Genomic DNA, 16,345 nt, shown 5'->3' with positions numbered 1-16,345 from the left:
ACTACTACTGCTACTGCTACTGCTGCTACTACTACTACTACTACTACTACTACTACTACTACTACAAAGCTCTGTGCAGGGGCTGTTTATTTAGAGCCAAATACGAGATCGGATTCCATCCTGTAAGATCAGGCGAGACTTTCCCAAAGTCTCATTATCTGCCCCGTTAGGGCACAGAGGGACCCCTATACAAGCCACTTAGAGCATCTCCGATCTGGCAGACTTGAGTCCCCCTGACTGCATTTCCCCTGTAGCGGCTGCTTCAGGTGATTTTACTACATTATGTGTATACTACATATGACATATTTCTTCACTGTAAAATACTGTTGTAACGTATTTACCCCCTTCTAATGGTTCCTTATTATTGCACATTTGTCATACTGTGTCGTTTCAGATACCGTATGTAAAACAAATGTAATATAAGACATAAAGGGACCTAAATAATCACAGGCTTGTCTCAAATCAAATTTTATCTAAAAGCATATAGCTTACTGTCATCTCCTTGGATGGAGTGACATCTTTTGAGGACGCTCAAACAAAATATGTAAGCTTTACACTCCATCATGCTTTTCTTAGAGTCCATCACCATGAGTCCGGACTCCTTCGAATTAGGGCCTCCATAAACTGTCACAATAAAGATAAACTAATAGGAGGTATTTTATTCCTTGATGTCCCGCCAAAGTTTTAATATGGGCATAAATTAAATGCACCATACATGGGTATGTGGCTTCCATTCTTCAATGAGCCCTCTCTGCCAGTGCTGTTGGCTTTTTGACACCCATAGCATTTTTTGCTTCTAGGTGGTATAAGAGCCAGGTGAACAGGCTGGTAAGTGCTGATACATGATCCTCCTCAATGCCTTTCTCTGGTAATGGTGACCAAAGATTGGGGAGATGCTTAGTATGTTAGGATTGTACCCCAGTTTCCACTTTGAGGGCTATTCAGTGGGTGTTTTTGCACCTACTACTTTAACGATATCAGGTACCAGTCTCTATTTAACACTTTTGTTGTATAAGTTTTACTCCATCTAGACCTGGCTATCTTAGTGTTATGAAATCGGCTTGTATAACACATCGGTGCCATGAACTTTATCTGTGTTTTTTTACCAGATAAATTTCAGTATAAGTTTTGACATTAGACAGAAGCAGGCTATGTCTTTTCATACACACACACCCCTTTCAAGTCTGAACATCACTAGCAGAATATGACAGTTCTTGCTGATCCCACAGGCAAAAGTAGAAAAATACCTAAAATTCCGAAACCTGGAGTCAAAAGCTAAAAAAGAGGTGTTTATGAGATGTTTAATGTGGAAAATAAAGAGAACTCTGACTTTATCTCCAAACTTCATTGAACACCAGTTGAGTGCGTCCAGTGCTGTGTCGTGTTCATTATTCATCGTGTGCCCTGTTTTCCTCATTCATGATACATTTGTGAGTTTTGGATTCAATAAAGTAAGCTAATACATAAAATTGATGGGCAGCCTTTGGATCTTCAGCTCTTGGAGAGCTACATGTTCCATTAGATTTATTTTGGGTATGTAGTTCATCAAAGCTGTGCCATCTGAGATTGCCCAGAGTTGATCAGAAATATTGATTTTGCTGTTGTTTTTTTTTTTTGTTTTTTAGATGTGAAGAACATTTTGGATTCCATTGGAGCAAATATCACTACCTTTTCCAAAATTATCCCAGTCGTTCATATAATGTCCAACCTCTCATTCTATCTAACTCAAAGTGAGATGTATGTCCGGGATTATTATCCTGTCATTGAACAGTATGATTTTTACAGGTATGCCCGGTTCTACTCATATTTTTTTAATGTAGAATATATTATCCGTCTGTTTCTATCTCATGCCTTAATGGGGTTTTCCCACGAGGGACATTTATGACATACAGTATCCACAGGATATGTCATATATGTCAGATAGATGCGGGTACCACCTCTGGGACTTGCACCTATCTCTGGAACAGGGCCCCCTAAACCACATTCTACATCTTTGTGTTCTGGCTGCTTTCCGACCATGAATAAGAAAACAGCGTAGCTCTCTGAGCTACGCTGTTTCCGTAAGCCCCATAGAACTGAATGGTAGTTACGGAAACAGCGTAGCTCGCATGCTACGTTGCTTTCGTAACTACCATTCACTACTATGGCAGTTACGGATACAGCGTAGCTCAGCGAGTTACGCTGTTTCCGTAACTCCCGAACATGTAATCAGTAAGTGGCCGGGAGACAGCGTGAGAACAAAAAGCTAGAACAGCGTTTAGGGGGCCCCGTTCTAGAGATAGGTGCTGGTCCCAGAGGTGGGACCCGCATCTATCTGACATTTATGACATATCCTGTGGATATGTCATAAATGTCCCTCGTGGGAAAACCCCTTTAAATAAAGGAATACTTTGGCTTAAGAGGGTGGAGCATGATACAGGGATTCTCTCTTTGGTGTTTGATGAATCCCTGATTTATGCACCAACCCTCCAGGCTCTGCACCTGGCAATTTTTTTTAAAGCATACAGGTGCTTATTTACAGGTACTTATTAGGAATTATTGGAATGGTTGCAAATTAAAAAAAATATAGGTATGTTTGTTTATTCTTGAATTGAAACTACACTTTCATCAAACTTTTAATATGTCATAGAGACATATCAAAAATTTGGATCGGTGGGGGTCTGGGTGCTGAGACCCCCACCGTTACTGAAATGAAGGTGCAAAAGCGCTTAGCTGAACGCTTCGCTCCTTCGACTGTGTTCAGCGCTCCCTGTGAGGCTGAAAACGGCTAACATAGACGGAGCGCCGATCACACCCGAAGGAGCAAGGCGCTCAGCTGAGTACTTCTGCACATTCGTTTCAGTAACGATGGGGGTCCCAGCACCCGGACTCCAATCGATCCAAACTTTTGGTATGTCTCTATGACATATCAAAAGTTTGATGAAACTATTTTTACTCTTTAAATGCCATACTGTAATCTACTCGTCATAGTGAAACTATCTATCTATCTATCTATCTATCTATCTATCTATCTATCTATCTATCTATCTATCTATCTATCTATCTATCTATCTATCTATCTATCAACAGAGCACAATATAGAAGATTACTTTGCTTTTTGAGACATGCTAACTTGATTTCCGGGTGTCATTTCTAATAAATATGTCATGGTAGGGATGGTCTGGCCGACAAGAGATTGTTCCAGTGGGCCCAGATAAAGAGGTCCAACCACAACCGAGCTCTTCAGTTCCAGCAGAAAAGAACCCCATATGACTCTAACTGGAGCAGTTAGATTGCTTTAGGTTAATACACAAATGGGTTATTAGTCCTAAATATGTAAAAATAAGTGTCTTTTTTTCCAGTGTCTGTAAAAAAAAATTGATGCGTCTGTGATTTTTTTGAGGTTGAATGAGTTTGTGCCATTTATTGGGAATGTAATTATCATTGGTTTAGAGGTCACAGTATACCCTGCTAATGTGTCACTATTCTAAACTATAGCCATATATTACTTATAATCTTTATGATTAATTGTGGTTTTCCAGATTGTTCGTAAAAAATGTTTGCTGTTCGGGATTGTTGGATAAATTGTCCTGAAAAAAAACAACCATATTAGGTTGGCAACCTTGAGGCCAGGTTGCTGTGGGTAACCTTCTTTCTTGTAAAGGGCGTTAACTATTACTATCCATCCAATGTCTGTTTGGGGTGAGATTGGAGGCTTTTTATAGTTGTCACAGATCCTGTAGGGCAAGACACAATCTGGCTAGAGATCATACTTTGGTGCATTGCTCATGTGGGAGGAGCCTCAAGTGATAATGCGAGCGGAGGAGTCTCATGTGGTGGAGTAGGAGGAGTCACAGGTGGTGAAGTAGGAGGAGTCACAGGTGGTGATGAGAGGAGGACAGCGTCCGTTTTCAGCTGGCGTTGTAATGGAGACAGGGAGACTGTATGGATTGAGACGCAAAGTGTTCGGGACCTACATCCCCTACAACAGCTCGCGTTTCATCCCTCCTCTTTACCACTTCAGCTGTGTCTTTGCACACTCCGTTCCCGGATAGGCTCTGAGGCACACAGACAAGGCTGAGATAAGTGTCATCTGTTATAGGTGTATATCCTTAGGTCGTTCTCTAGACTGACTGCGCATTCACATCCCTGGTTACTGACAGTCAGAGCAGGGAGGAGCACTTACGACGGTCTCGAGACAGTATACTGATGCAACCCGTTCTCCTGCATGTGTTCTCCAATGTAGGGCGGGTTTCGTGCTTACTAATGTGACAGCAACCATTTTAATTAACCTAATGTTTACTCCTTGCCAAGACGAGCGTTCATAAATAATGGAAAGTATTTATGAATTTGCTTATAGTAATGTATTTCTTAATTATTTAATTTTCTTTATTTCTCAGAGAACCCCTTTAAGGTGACAGGCAGACATTACTGTGTCACACACCACTGCTCCCACCACACAGTTTCCCAATCTCCATTACAGTCCCAACTGTTAACTGACACTTTCCTCCTCCCCCCTCATTACCACCGGAGACACCTCCCACCTTACATCTAAGACTCCTCCCACCTGAAACTCCTCCCACCTTACCATCTGAGACTCCTACCACTTGAGACTCCTCCCAACCTACCATCTGAGACCCCCCCACCTGAGACTCCTCCTACCTTACCACTTGAGACTCCTCCCACCTTACTACCTGAGACTCCTCCCACCTAAACCATGCACCAGAGTATGATCCCGAGCCAGATTGTGTCTTGCCTTACAGGATCTGTGACAACAATAAAAAAAATCTCCAATCTCACCCCACACACACATTGGATGGATAATATAATAATAGTTAACCTTCCTTTATATACTGATACACAAAGCATGCTGAAAAATACACAAAGCAAGCATTTCCACATTTAATTCAGCCAAGGGCATAGCTATAGAGGCTGCAGATTTAGAAATCGCACCTGGATCCTAGTGCCTAAAGGGAACTTAAAGCCCCTCTACCACAGGGACCCCAGTATTATAAATGGCACACGGTAGGTGGAGGCTGGTTAAATATTTGGCACTGGGGCGCAGACGCTTCAGGTTACATCTCTGAATTCAGCAGCTAATAATGGAATGTGGGTCCATGTTATAGAGAAAGCTTCGTTCACATCTGCGTTGTGGCATCTGTTTTAGCGGATCCGTTGAAATAAAATAAAAAACAACGGACAGAATGACAGATACCAGACTGAACGCAACGGAAGGTAAAAATATATATTTTTTTGACTGATCAGTTTAATGGATCCGTCAAACTGACTCTTTTCTTTCCGTATGTGTCAGTTTGTCATCGGTTATCGTCCATTTTTAACGGATCAGTTTTTATCTTTGATCTTTCTTGCTTTCATTTTTAGGGCCTGTTCACATCAGCGTTGTGTTCCATTAAGAGGTTCCGTCTAAGCTTTCCGTCGGGGGAACCCCTCAACGAACAGGCAAACGGAAACCACAGCCTTTGTTTGCATCACCATTGATCTCAATGGTGACGGGAACTTTGCTAATGGTTTCCGTTTGTCACCATTGTGAATGGGTTCCATCATTTATGACGGAAACGAGAGCGCAGCAGACTACGCTATTGCTTCAGTCAAAAAAACGGAAACCAGACGGAACGGAGCCTAACTGAGCACAACTGATGCAAAAACAAATCCCATTGAAATCAATGTTTTTTTTGACTGAAAGGTTTACTTCTGCTAGAAGTACTGCAGCTCGGCCATTATTCAGTAGCCGGAGCAAACTGCTTCCGACATGTACGTCCGGTGCTCGGAGGCGGCCGGAGCAGCATAATGGTTTGGGTCCCGGGTGTCGGACCCCACAGATCATGTACTGATGACCTATCTGGTGGATAGGTCATCAGTTGTCCAGTAGTGGACAACGACAACCCCTTTAAGCACTCAGACCCCCTCCCCCAGATTACTACACTCCAACATTTAGCTCAAATTTTAAACTATAAAAGCAGTGGAAAAACTGCTGTATGTATGTGCATATGTGTGTATCTATATATATATATATATATATATATATATATATATATATATATATATATATATATATATATATATACATATATATATATATATATATTATATGTGCGTGTGTATGAGTCTATATTTCTATGTATATCAAATAGTCTAAATTCCAATGAGGCTATTCCTCATATTAATGTAAACATTAGCAATTAATCTGTCGATGTTTGAGACACTTTGTCCAGACATGCTATAGAGTTGATTTTAAGGGAAACTTTTTATTAAACTTTTCCTTTAATCTCTTTTCATCTTTTTTTTTTTTTTACTGTAAGCTTCAGTTAAATAAAAAAACAAATGTTTTTTCTTGCTATGTTGTTTGCCAAGCAGTAGTCTGAGTATCTTTGGGTTGTTACTAATTAACAGAAGACATGACCAGCAGGTGACAAACTGAATCTCCTTGCTCTTGAGGATGTCCTGCATTGTCACTCACAATGAGCAGAAGAACTCATGAAATGTATTCATATGAGCCAACAGCACTTCTAGTCTGAGCTGCCAGGGACAAGAAATTAGCAGCTAGGACTCAGTTTCAATTCTGGATCCCTTGGTAAGAATTTTGTAGAGAAAGCTACAAAGAGAAACCATGGAGGAAAACCCCTGTGGCAGATGTAATGGCAGCAGTATTAGTAGTCATTTTTTCTGTAATGGAAAATGGCTCTCCATGCACTGACTTCCTGCTGGGTGAGTGGTGGGCTTGTACTTATACACAGCAGCCAGTCTGAGCTGCAGTGTAAAGCATGAGGAAGGGCAGTGCAGCAGCCTGAGCCTCTGATGAGGGGGTAGATTTCAGACTGTTTATTTTTGTTTCCTTATTGAATATGGCTACAAAGTTGCTAAACAGCCAGCACTGAAGAAAGTAAATAGCAGGTAATACCCATAGTCTTGCATTATGTCATCGGGTGGACTGTTTATCAGTTGTACACAGTGGCTATATTCTTTGCCCTAAGTATGATCAGAGCTTATCATCTCTACATGTAATAAATCATACAGTATTACTTCATTAAAGTGATCAGTGACCTCCGCACTACCACGTCGATGTGACTTTTTATGACTCCAAATAGAGTAAACCTGTAAACTTGCTGGATACAAGATATATATAGATATATGCTAGTCCTTCTCAATGAATTAGAATATCATGAAAAAGTTAATTTATTTCAGTAATTCAATTCAAAGTGAAACTCATGTATTCTATAGATTCATTACACACAGAGTGATCTATTTCCAGCATTTCTTTCTTCTAATGTTGATGATTATGGTAACAGTTAATGAAAACCCCAAATTTAGTCTCTCAGAAAATTAGAATATTATATAAGCCCAATTTCAAAAATGATTTTTTAATACCAAAATGTTGGCCTACTGAAAGTATGAACAGTACATGCTCTCAATACCTGGTCGGTGCTCCTTTTGCATGAATTACTGCATCAATGCGGCGTGTCATGGAGGCGATCAGCCTGTGGCACTGCTGAGGTGTCATCAATGCGGCGTGGCATGTAGGCGATCAGCCTGTGGCACTGCTGAGGTGTTATCAATGCGGCGTGGCGTGGAGGCGATCAGCCTGTGGCACTGCTGAGGTGTTATCAATGCGGCGTGTCATGGAGGCGATCAGCCTGTGGCACTGCTGAGGTGTTAATGCGGCGTGGCATAAGGGCGATCAGCCTGTGGCACTGCTGAGGTGTTATCAATGCGGCGTGGCATGGAGGCGATCAGCCTGTGGCACTGCTGAGGTGTTATCAATGCGGCGTGGCATGGAGGCGATCAGCCTGTGGCACTGCTGAGGTGTTATGGAAGCCCAGGTTGCTTTGATAGTGGCCTTCAGCTCGTCTGCATTGTTGGGTCTGGTGTCTCATCTTCCTCTTGACAATACTCGGTACATTCTCTATGGGGTTTAGGTCAGGCGAGTTTGCTGGCCAATCAGGCGCAGTGATACAGTGGTTATTAAACCAGGTATTGGTACTTTTGGCAGTGTGGGCAGGTGCCAAGTCCTGCTGGAAAATGAAATCAGCATCTCCATAAAGCTTGTCAGCAGATGGAAGCATGAAGTGCTCTATAATGTCCTTCTAGATGCTACGCTGACTCTGGACTTGATATAACACAGTGGACCAACACCAGCAGATGACACGGCCCCCAAACCATCACTGACTGTGGAAACTTCACACTGGACCGCAAGCAACTTGGACTGACGCCTCTCCACTCTTCCTCCAGACTCTGGGACCTTGATTTCCAATGAAATGCAAAATTTACTTTCATCTGAAAACATGACTTTGGACACTGAGCAGCAGACCAGTCCTTTTAAAGGCTTAGGAAACCTTTGCAGTTGGTTTGTGTTGATTCGCTGATTAGAGTGTGACACCATGAGTCTACAATCTTCAACTTTTACCCAATATTCAAATTTTCTGAGACACTAAATTTTGGGTTTTCATTAACTGTTAGCCATAATCATCAACATTAAAAGAAAAAAATGCTGGAAATAGATCTCACTGTGTGTAATGAATCTATATAATATATGTGTTTCACAGTTTGAATTGAATTACTGAAATAAATTAACTTTTTTATGATATTCTATTTCATTGAGAAAGACTACTATATATATGTATATATATATATATATATATATATATATATATACACACTACCGTTCAAAAGCTTAGGGTCACTTAGAAATTTCCTTATTTTTGAAAGAAAAGCACAGTTTTTTTCAATGAAGATAACATTAAATTAATCAGAAATACACTCTATACATCGTTGATGCGCTAAATGACTATTCTAGCTGCAAACGTCTAGTTTTTAATGCAATAGCTACATAGGTGTATAGAGGCCCATTTCCAGCAACCATCACTCCAGTGTTTTAATGGTACATTGTGTTTGCTAACTGTGTTAGAAGGCTAATGGATGATTAGAAAACACTTGAAAACCCTTGTGCAATTATGTTAGCACCTCTGTAAACCGTTTTGCTGTTTAGAGGAGCTATAAAACTGACCTTCCTTTGAGCTAGTTGAGAATCTGGAGCATTACATTTGTGGGTTCGATTAAACTCTCAAAATGGCTAGAAAAAGAGAGCTTTCATGTGAAACTCGACAGTCTATTCTTGTTCTTAGGAATGAAGGCTATTCCATGCGAGAAATTGCGAAGAAACTGAAGATTTCCTACAACGGTGTGTACTACTCCCTTCAGAGGACAGCACAAACAGGCTCTAACCAGAGTAGAAAGAGAAGTGGGAGGCCCCGCTGCACAACTGAGCAACAAGACAAGTACATTAGAGTCTCTAGTTTGAGAAATAGATGCCTCACAGGTCCTCAACTGACAGCTTCATAAAATAGTACCCGCAAAATGCCAGTGTCAACGTCTACAGTAAAGAGGCGACTCCGGGATGCTGGCCTTCAGGGCAGAGTGGCAAAGAAAAAGCCATATCTGAGACTGGCTAATAAAAGGAAAAGATTAATATGGGCAAAAGCACACAGACATTGGACAGAGGAAGATTGGAAAAAAGTGTTATGGACAGACAAATCGAAGTTTGAGGTGTTTGGATCACACAGAAGAACATTTGTGAGACGCAGAACAACGGAATAGATGCTGGAAGAGTGCCTGACGCCATCTGTCAAGCATGGTGGAGGTAATGTGATGGTCTGGGGTTGCTTTGGTGCTGGTAAAGTGGGAGATTTGTACAAGGTAAAAGGGATTTTGAATAAGGAAGGCTATCACTCCATTTTGCAACGCCATGCCATACCCTGTGGACAGCGCTTGATTGGAGCCAATTTCATCCTACAACAGGGCAATGACCCAAAGCACACCTCCAAATTATGCAAGAACTATTTAGGGAAGAAGCAGGCAGCTGGTATTCTATCTGTAATGGAGTGGCCAGCGCAGTCACCAGATCTCAACCCCATAGAGCTGTTGTGGGAGCAGCTTGACCGTATGGTACGCAAGAAGTGCCCATCAAGCCAATCCAACTTGTGGGAGGGCCTTCTGGAAGCATGGGGTGAAATTTCTCCCGATTACCTCAGCAAATTAACAGCTAGAATGCCAAAGGTCTGCAATGCTGTAATTGCTGCAAATGGAGCATTCTTTGACGAAAGCAAAGTTTGAAGGAGAAAATTATTATTTCAAATAAAAATCATTATTTCTGACCTTGTCAATGTCTTGACTATATTTTCTAGTCATTTTGCAACTCATTTGATAAATATAAGTGTGAGTTTTCATGGAAAACACAAAATTGTCTGGGTGACCCCAAACTTTTGAACGGTAGTGTGTATCCTGGATCCAGGAAGTATACAGTGTTGTTGTTTGTGCTGTGATACATATGCATTACATGGAATATAAGTATCTAAAATAGTGGCAACCTCTGCAGCTGCTATAGGGCCCACTGGTCCATCTTACTTATCCTAAGACACTCCATGTGCCATTGTACGTATGTAAGTATTCTACGGGTGCCTTATTTAGAATCAGTGTGGCCCGGTCCCTAATACAGCCATGTGCATGCTTTGAGGCCTTATGCCTGGAGTTACACTTTAACTACTCTAAGTATTGTATTCCAGTTCTCCCGGGTGTTTTTCCTAGAAGTCCTACCTGTACCTGTAAATATGTAACACTGGACATAACAGCTATTCTAGGTATTTTGGTATGCATGATATGTCTAAATGCCTGAGAGGAACTTCTACCCTCTAGGCAACAGATTATTGCATTTATGTATCAGAAAATATGTATATTTCGCAGTAATTTTTCAGGTCTGATACAGTGTCTCACCGAGGGGAGCACTCACCTCTGAGACATGTTACATGGTACTTGGGAGCGTTTATGGTATACAATATATGTAGCAAACAAAGGATTGGAAAGAAATACTTAAGAAGTTCAAATCTGCTCCTGCAAGAAAATATTAATTCTATGTAATTGTGTGATATCAAAAGCTGAGCATATTTTGTCTCCAATTTATTTATTAAGGATGTCTCGTATTATCTTGTCTAAGTTTAAATGGTCAAAAGCCCTTACCTCAGATAGAACCAGGCTTCTTCCAGTGGATACCAAACATATGACGTTGTTCAGTTTGGGTCCTATAGAATTCACATTCTGCTATTGGTCAACCAAGTCCTATCATGTCTATCTATCTATCTATCTATCTATCTATCTATCTATCTATCTATCTATCTATCTATCTATCTATCTATCTATCTATCTATCTATCTATCTATCTATCTATCTATCTATCTATCATCTATCTCATTTCAATCTGTCTTTCTATAAAGATGTGTCCACGCTTACCTTTTCTTGAATTGTGTTAAGTTATACAATTTGTCATGATACCAGTATATGTTTTTTTACAATCTCTCGCCATACAGTAAAAAAATATATACCTAAATTTGTACGTTTTTAAAACATGGGAGTTTATGAGCGACGGATGCCTCTGATGGATTAAATCCGTTGGCTATCTGACGTCCATAGAATCACATGTTAAAAAAAAGGTATATTTTAATAAATTAATGGCTGTTTATGTTTTTTTTTAACATGGGCGTCTATGGGTGGCGGATGGCATTCATGGGAGGTATACTTTTCTTGACATGATTGTTTAACATCTTGCGCCATATATCTCTGGTTAGGCCTTGTTCACATCATGTTTATTTGCCTACGTTTGATGTATACATCGTGAAAAGCTCCTGATGTATAAGTTAAATGTCGACTGTTACAAATGCCTAACAGGTGCATCTGTCGCCATGAACGTTAATGGTGTCCATTTAACGTAAATGTCATGTGCTGGGGTCATGAAAGATCACGTGTATCTGTTAAGCGGATACCATTATAGTCTGTGGGTAATGGAGACCACTGTTAGCCTTCCACTTAATGTATCTGTCACCCGCAGACTATAATGGCATCTGTTTAACGTAAACGTAATGGAAACTATTAAGAAGTCTAGGAAGCATACGTTAAATGGATGCCTGTGATGTATGCAATACAGTGACATATGACACGCATTGGGTCCCATGCTAAAAAACATATACCGCACGGTATACTTTTTTACGGGATTCCATTGTATAGAATAGTGTAGTCTACTATGTTAATACATACCTCAGAATAAAAAGATATACTCTCCGTCGGGCTAATAGAGCCCTATGTAAATGTTTAGTGTCTACGCCGGAAGCTCTCCCAAGTACATTCTAAACGTAGTTCAATAACTAGACTAGGCCTTATGTCAGATTTAGAGAGCAAGTGAGGGAAGACACATCTGTATGTCCACCCATCATGTATCTCTATGGTAAGATGTTTGAAGGGTAACGTTTCCCAGATAACCTCAACTTTCCCTAAAACCAGCAATTTAGTCATATACATTTAACGGTGACTTCTCCTCTACAGGTGGTTGGGATCTCTTGTCCTCTGTTGCATGGCTACACTTATTGTGGTTTTCTACTTCCTTGGCCTTTTATTTGGTTCTTGTGGTTATGACCAACATGCTTCTCCGACCACAAGAGGCTGCATCTCAAATACCGGAGGGAACTTTCTCATGGCGTGAGTATACTTTCTTTTGCCAACGTTTTTAAAGACCATATTGTTCGCCTGATCCAGTGCAGTCTTACGTAATGTTCTCAGTGGAGGTCCGCTCTCATTCATTGTTATGCATTTATCTTCTTCTACCTCTGTAATACTAATATGGTTTATTACTATACAGCGGAGTTGGATTCAGCTTTATCTTCTCCTGGGTTCTCATGCTTATTGTGATTGTTACATTCTTGGCTGGTGGAAATGTAGAAAAGTTGGTGTGTGAACCCTTTCAAGACAAGTCTTTGTTTAAGGTGAGATTGTGTATCATAGACATTGACTGTAGAGTAGATGGTGCAGAGCTACTTTACTTGTTATATAACAGTCACCTAAAGCAAGAAAGTGTGAAAATATAATTATTACAGATTTCTCCAACACTCCAAAATCAATTCATAGGTTCATTGATTACCCATTGGAAGGTACTGCTTCTCCTTGCGGAGATCAAGCTGGTGGAATCTATAAAGTGAATCGTAGGCAGCATGAATTTATTAACTTTTTCCCACCCATGCCATGCAAATAAATGGGCTAATGACATTGTCTCTGTACCAGAAACCCATCATATTTGTGCTGTGTTTGATGGCAATGTGTGCTCCTGCACGCTGTGCTATTGGCAGAATCAGGCTGTCACACTGATAGCCCGATCCTGTATTGTGACAGGGAACTGAAATAATCAGTTCCCTGTCTCAAAAATACCTCTGAACACAGCACTCATATGGAAGGCTGTGGTTGCTAGGGAACATGATCTCAGTCTTCTCTGTCTGTCTGTCTGACTATACAGATCACTGATAACTGTGATCTAATGGGCCGTTACCATCAAGACCCTTATACATGTAAAGAGCGAGATGTGCTGCCTAAATGATATAAATGTATGGGGACGACCCGTCATAGCTCCTTGTGAAAGGAGCAAACGAGCGCCGATCGACGAGCTGCCTCGCCGATCGGCACTCGTTTTCACAGCCCATATCGGGTTGTTTAAAAGGACCCTTAGATCACTGTTATCCGTGATCTGTATGCATAACGTGTTCCTTCCCAAGCTGTGAAAAAAAAATACATTAATTCATAAATTCAGTAATATGTAAAATAATTTAAAAATAACAAAACAGAATAAATAAAGAAAACTAAAAAATACTAAAATTAAAAAGCACCCAAAAAGTGCCCATGCACCAATTATATTTATTTTGCAGGACACAAATGTGTTTTGCATGGGCGCCAGGTGCTTAGGCAAATTTTAGTCTGTTTTGCCCCGGCCCTATCGACCTTTACTAAAAAATGTTTGTACTTGGCTGATTATCAATGTACAGATGCTGCGTCTTAAGCTAAGAAGGGTGGATACATTTAAAGCTAAAATAGTGGGTTTTTCTTTTACCACTATAGCGACGTCATATGTTATACAATGTACACATAATTGACATCACAGTGTGGGAGAATTCAATAATTAATTCTTATGGTGAATATTATTCATTGAACCAACTACCTTAAAACATAGCATGGAAAAAATAAGGAAAAACTAATTTTTCGGTTACTGACCATTTTTCCCTAAAAAAGACCTACAAAATTAATTGAGATCTGCTCCAATTTTAAATAATATGAAAGCCACATGTGTGCTACAAAAAAAGAAACAAAACATTTTGGAGTAGACAAAACAACATAAAAATATACTATTAGGGCATGACCACACGTGGCGGATTTCCTCCGCAACTGTCCGCATCAATGCCGCACAGAATCTGCGTTGCAGATTCTGCTGCGGATCTGCACAAAATGTGCAGTAAATTGATGCGGACTAGCTGCTGCGGACTGCGGGAAAAGTGCTTCCCTTCTCCCTATCAGTGCAGGATAGAGAGAAGGGACAGCACTTTCCCTTGTGAAAGTCAAAGAAATTCATACTTACCGGCCGTTGTCTTGGTGACGCGTCCCTCTTTCGGCATCCAGCCCGACCTCCCTGGATGACGCGCCAGTCCATGTGACCGCTGCAGCCTGTGCTTGGCCTGTGATTGGCTGCAGCCGTCACTTAGACTGAAACGTCATCCTGGGAGGCCGGACTGGAGACAGAAGCAGGGAGTTCTCGGTAAGTATGAACTTATATTTTTTTACAGGTTGCTGTATATTGTGATCGGTAGTCACTATCCAGGGTGCAGAAACAGTTACTGCCGATCGCTTAACTCTTTCAGCACCCTGGACAGTGACTATTTACAGACGTCTCCTAGCAACGCTCCCGTCATTACGGGAGCCCCATTGACTTCCTCAGTCTGGCTGTAGACCTAGAAATACATAGGTCCAGCCAGAATGAAGAAATGTCATGGCAGAAAAGCAAGACGCATCCGCAGCACACATAACATGTGCATGACAGCTGCGGACTTCATTGCGGAACTTAGAATCTCCATTGAAGTCAATGGAGAAATTCCGCCATGAGTCCGCCACTGCTCCGCAACAGACAGAGCATGCTGCGGACACCAAATTCCGCTCCACAGCCTATGCTCCGCAGCGGAATGTTACGCATCGTCTAAACGAACACTTCTAAATAGAAGTGGAAGTCAATACAGAAAAGGCTCCGCTGCGGATTAACGCTGCGGAGTGTCCGCAGCGGAATTTAAGTGAAATTCCGCCACGTGTGAACCCAGCCTTAGAATGCAAAATGTAAAAATTTGTTCAGGACATGAACGCCCAAAACAATCCTGGTTATGAAAGGATGAAACTATGTTTTACTCTAAGGCCTAATGCACACCACCGTAGTGGTTTGCGGGCCAAAAAAACACAGATCCGTTGCACTACATTTTTCGCAAAAAAACTTTTGTTGTGCATCCATGTGTCAACAGGATTCACAAATCCGAAACAAAAAAATTGTTGCCACCGGTTTGTGAAGCAGCAAATCCGGAACATAAAATGACTTGTCTTGAATGTTTTCTGCTCGGATTAGCGGCCCCCAAACAGATCTGTGAAAGCCACTGTCGTGTGCATGGGGCCATAAAAAATGAGTCCACAATTAATTTGAAAAAATGCGGGTAAATTGCAGACAAAAAGCACGGTCATGTGCATGAGGCCAAAAGCACTGCTTTGCTTTAGGGAAATAAGAGTTTTAACACTGGTTATTTGTGGTAGGGAGAGACCAGTCACTCAAGCTGAGCCTGGCGGAGAGAAGCGGGAAGGAAGACACCCAGCGGTCATTTCTCCCTGAGCCCGACACTTGTGACCGTGACATGTGAATAGGTCCTAAAAGTGTACATGGAGCTGGCTTGTCTAAAACCAGCGGATCCTTATTATTGCAAGACAATATCAACATGTTGCATTTGATAACTTTCCACCAGTCTGGTAACAGATGGTCCAGAACTCCCAATGGTCGAGCAACCTTTATAAATGGCCATAAAGGGGGTTTTCCTAAGTAAACAACCATTATAAGATCATTATAAATGAGAATCACTTTCTATTCTGAAGTCTAAAAGAGTAGATACAGAAGACCAAGCAGTTGGTTAAAGGTCATAACCCCTTTGCGCATTTGGACGTACGTGACTGTGGTTGACAGCCGCAATCCTGGGGTAACAGCCGTCATCAGAAAGAGCTCTAATCTCGGCAGTATAACCCACTGCCAGCATTATATCACCATAATCACAATGACCTTTATAAGAGAGTTTACGTGTTAGTTATACTGCACAGTAAACAACGTAAAAAAAAACAATGGCACAATTGACGGTTTTTCTATCCCCCCCCCCCCCCCAAAAAAATAAAAAATAAATATGTACTCAATAAATTATATGTACCCAAAATGATACGACTGAAAAATACAACACGTTCCAAAATGGCTGCA

At 41.1% G+C, this 16,345-nt stretch overlaps 1 protein-coding gene across 14 annotated transcripts in view; it reads left to right on the top strand.

Annotated features, from left to right (window-relative positions):
* PROM1 (prominin 1) overlaps positions 1-16,345 on the top strand; it is a 192,044-nt gene that overhangs the window by 133,671 nt on the left and 42,028 nt on the right. For all 14 annotated transcript variants that reach the window (XR_012882462.1, XR_012882467.1, XR_012882465.1 and 11 more), the window contains exons 12-14: positions 1,626-1,785; positions 12,364-12,516; positions 12,677-12,800. Coding sequence is in view for 8 of the 14 variants with exons in the window: in XM_075858363.1 (XP_075714478.1) it covers positions 1,626-1,785; positions 12,364-12,516; positions 12,677-12,800 (437 nt within the window). In the remaining 6 variants the exon portion in view is untranslated. The remainder of the gene's footprint in view (positions 1-1,625; positions 1,786-12,363; positions 12,517-12,676; positions 12,801-16,345) is intronic.

This window comes from Rhinoderma darwinii, chromosome 1, assembly GCF_050947455.1.
Source record: "Rhinoderma darwinii isolate aRhiDar2 chromosome 1, aRhiDar2.hap1, whole genome shotgun sequence".
Taxonomy (NCBI): domain Eukaryota; kingdom Metazoa; phylum Chordata; class Amphibia; order Anura; family Rhinodermatidae; genus Rhinoderma; species Rhinoderma darwinii.
Note: the sequence above shows the minus strand (reverse complement) of the source record. Positions and strands in the feature narration are given on the sequence as shown.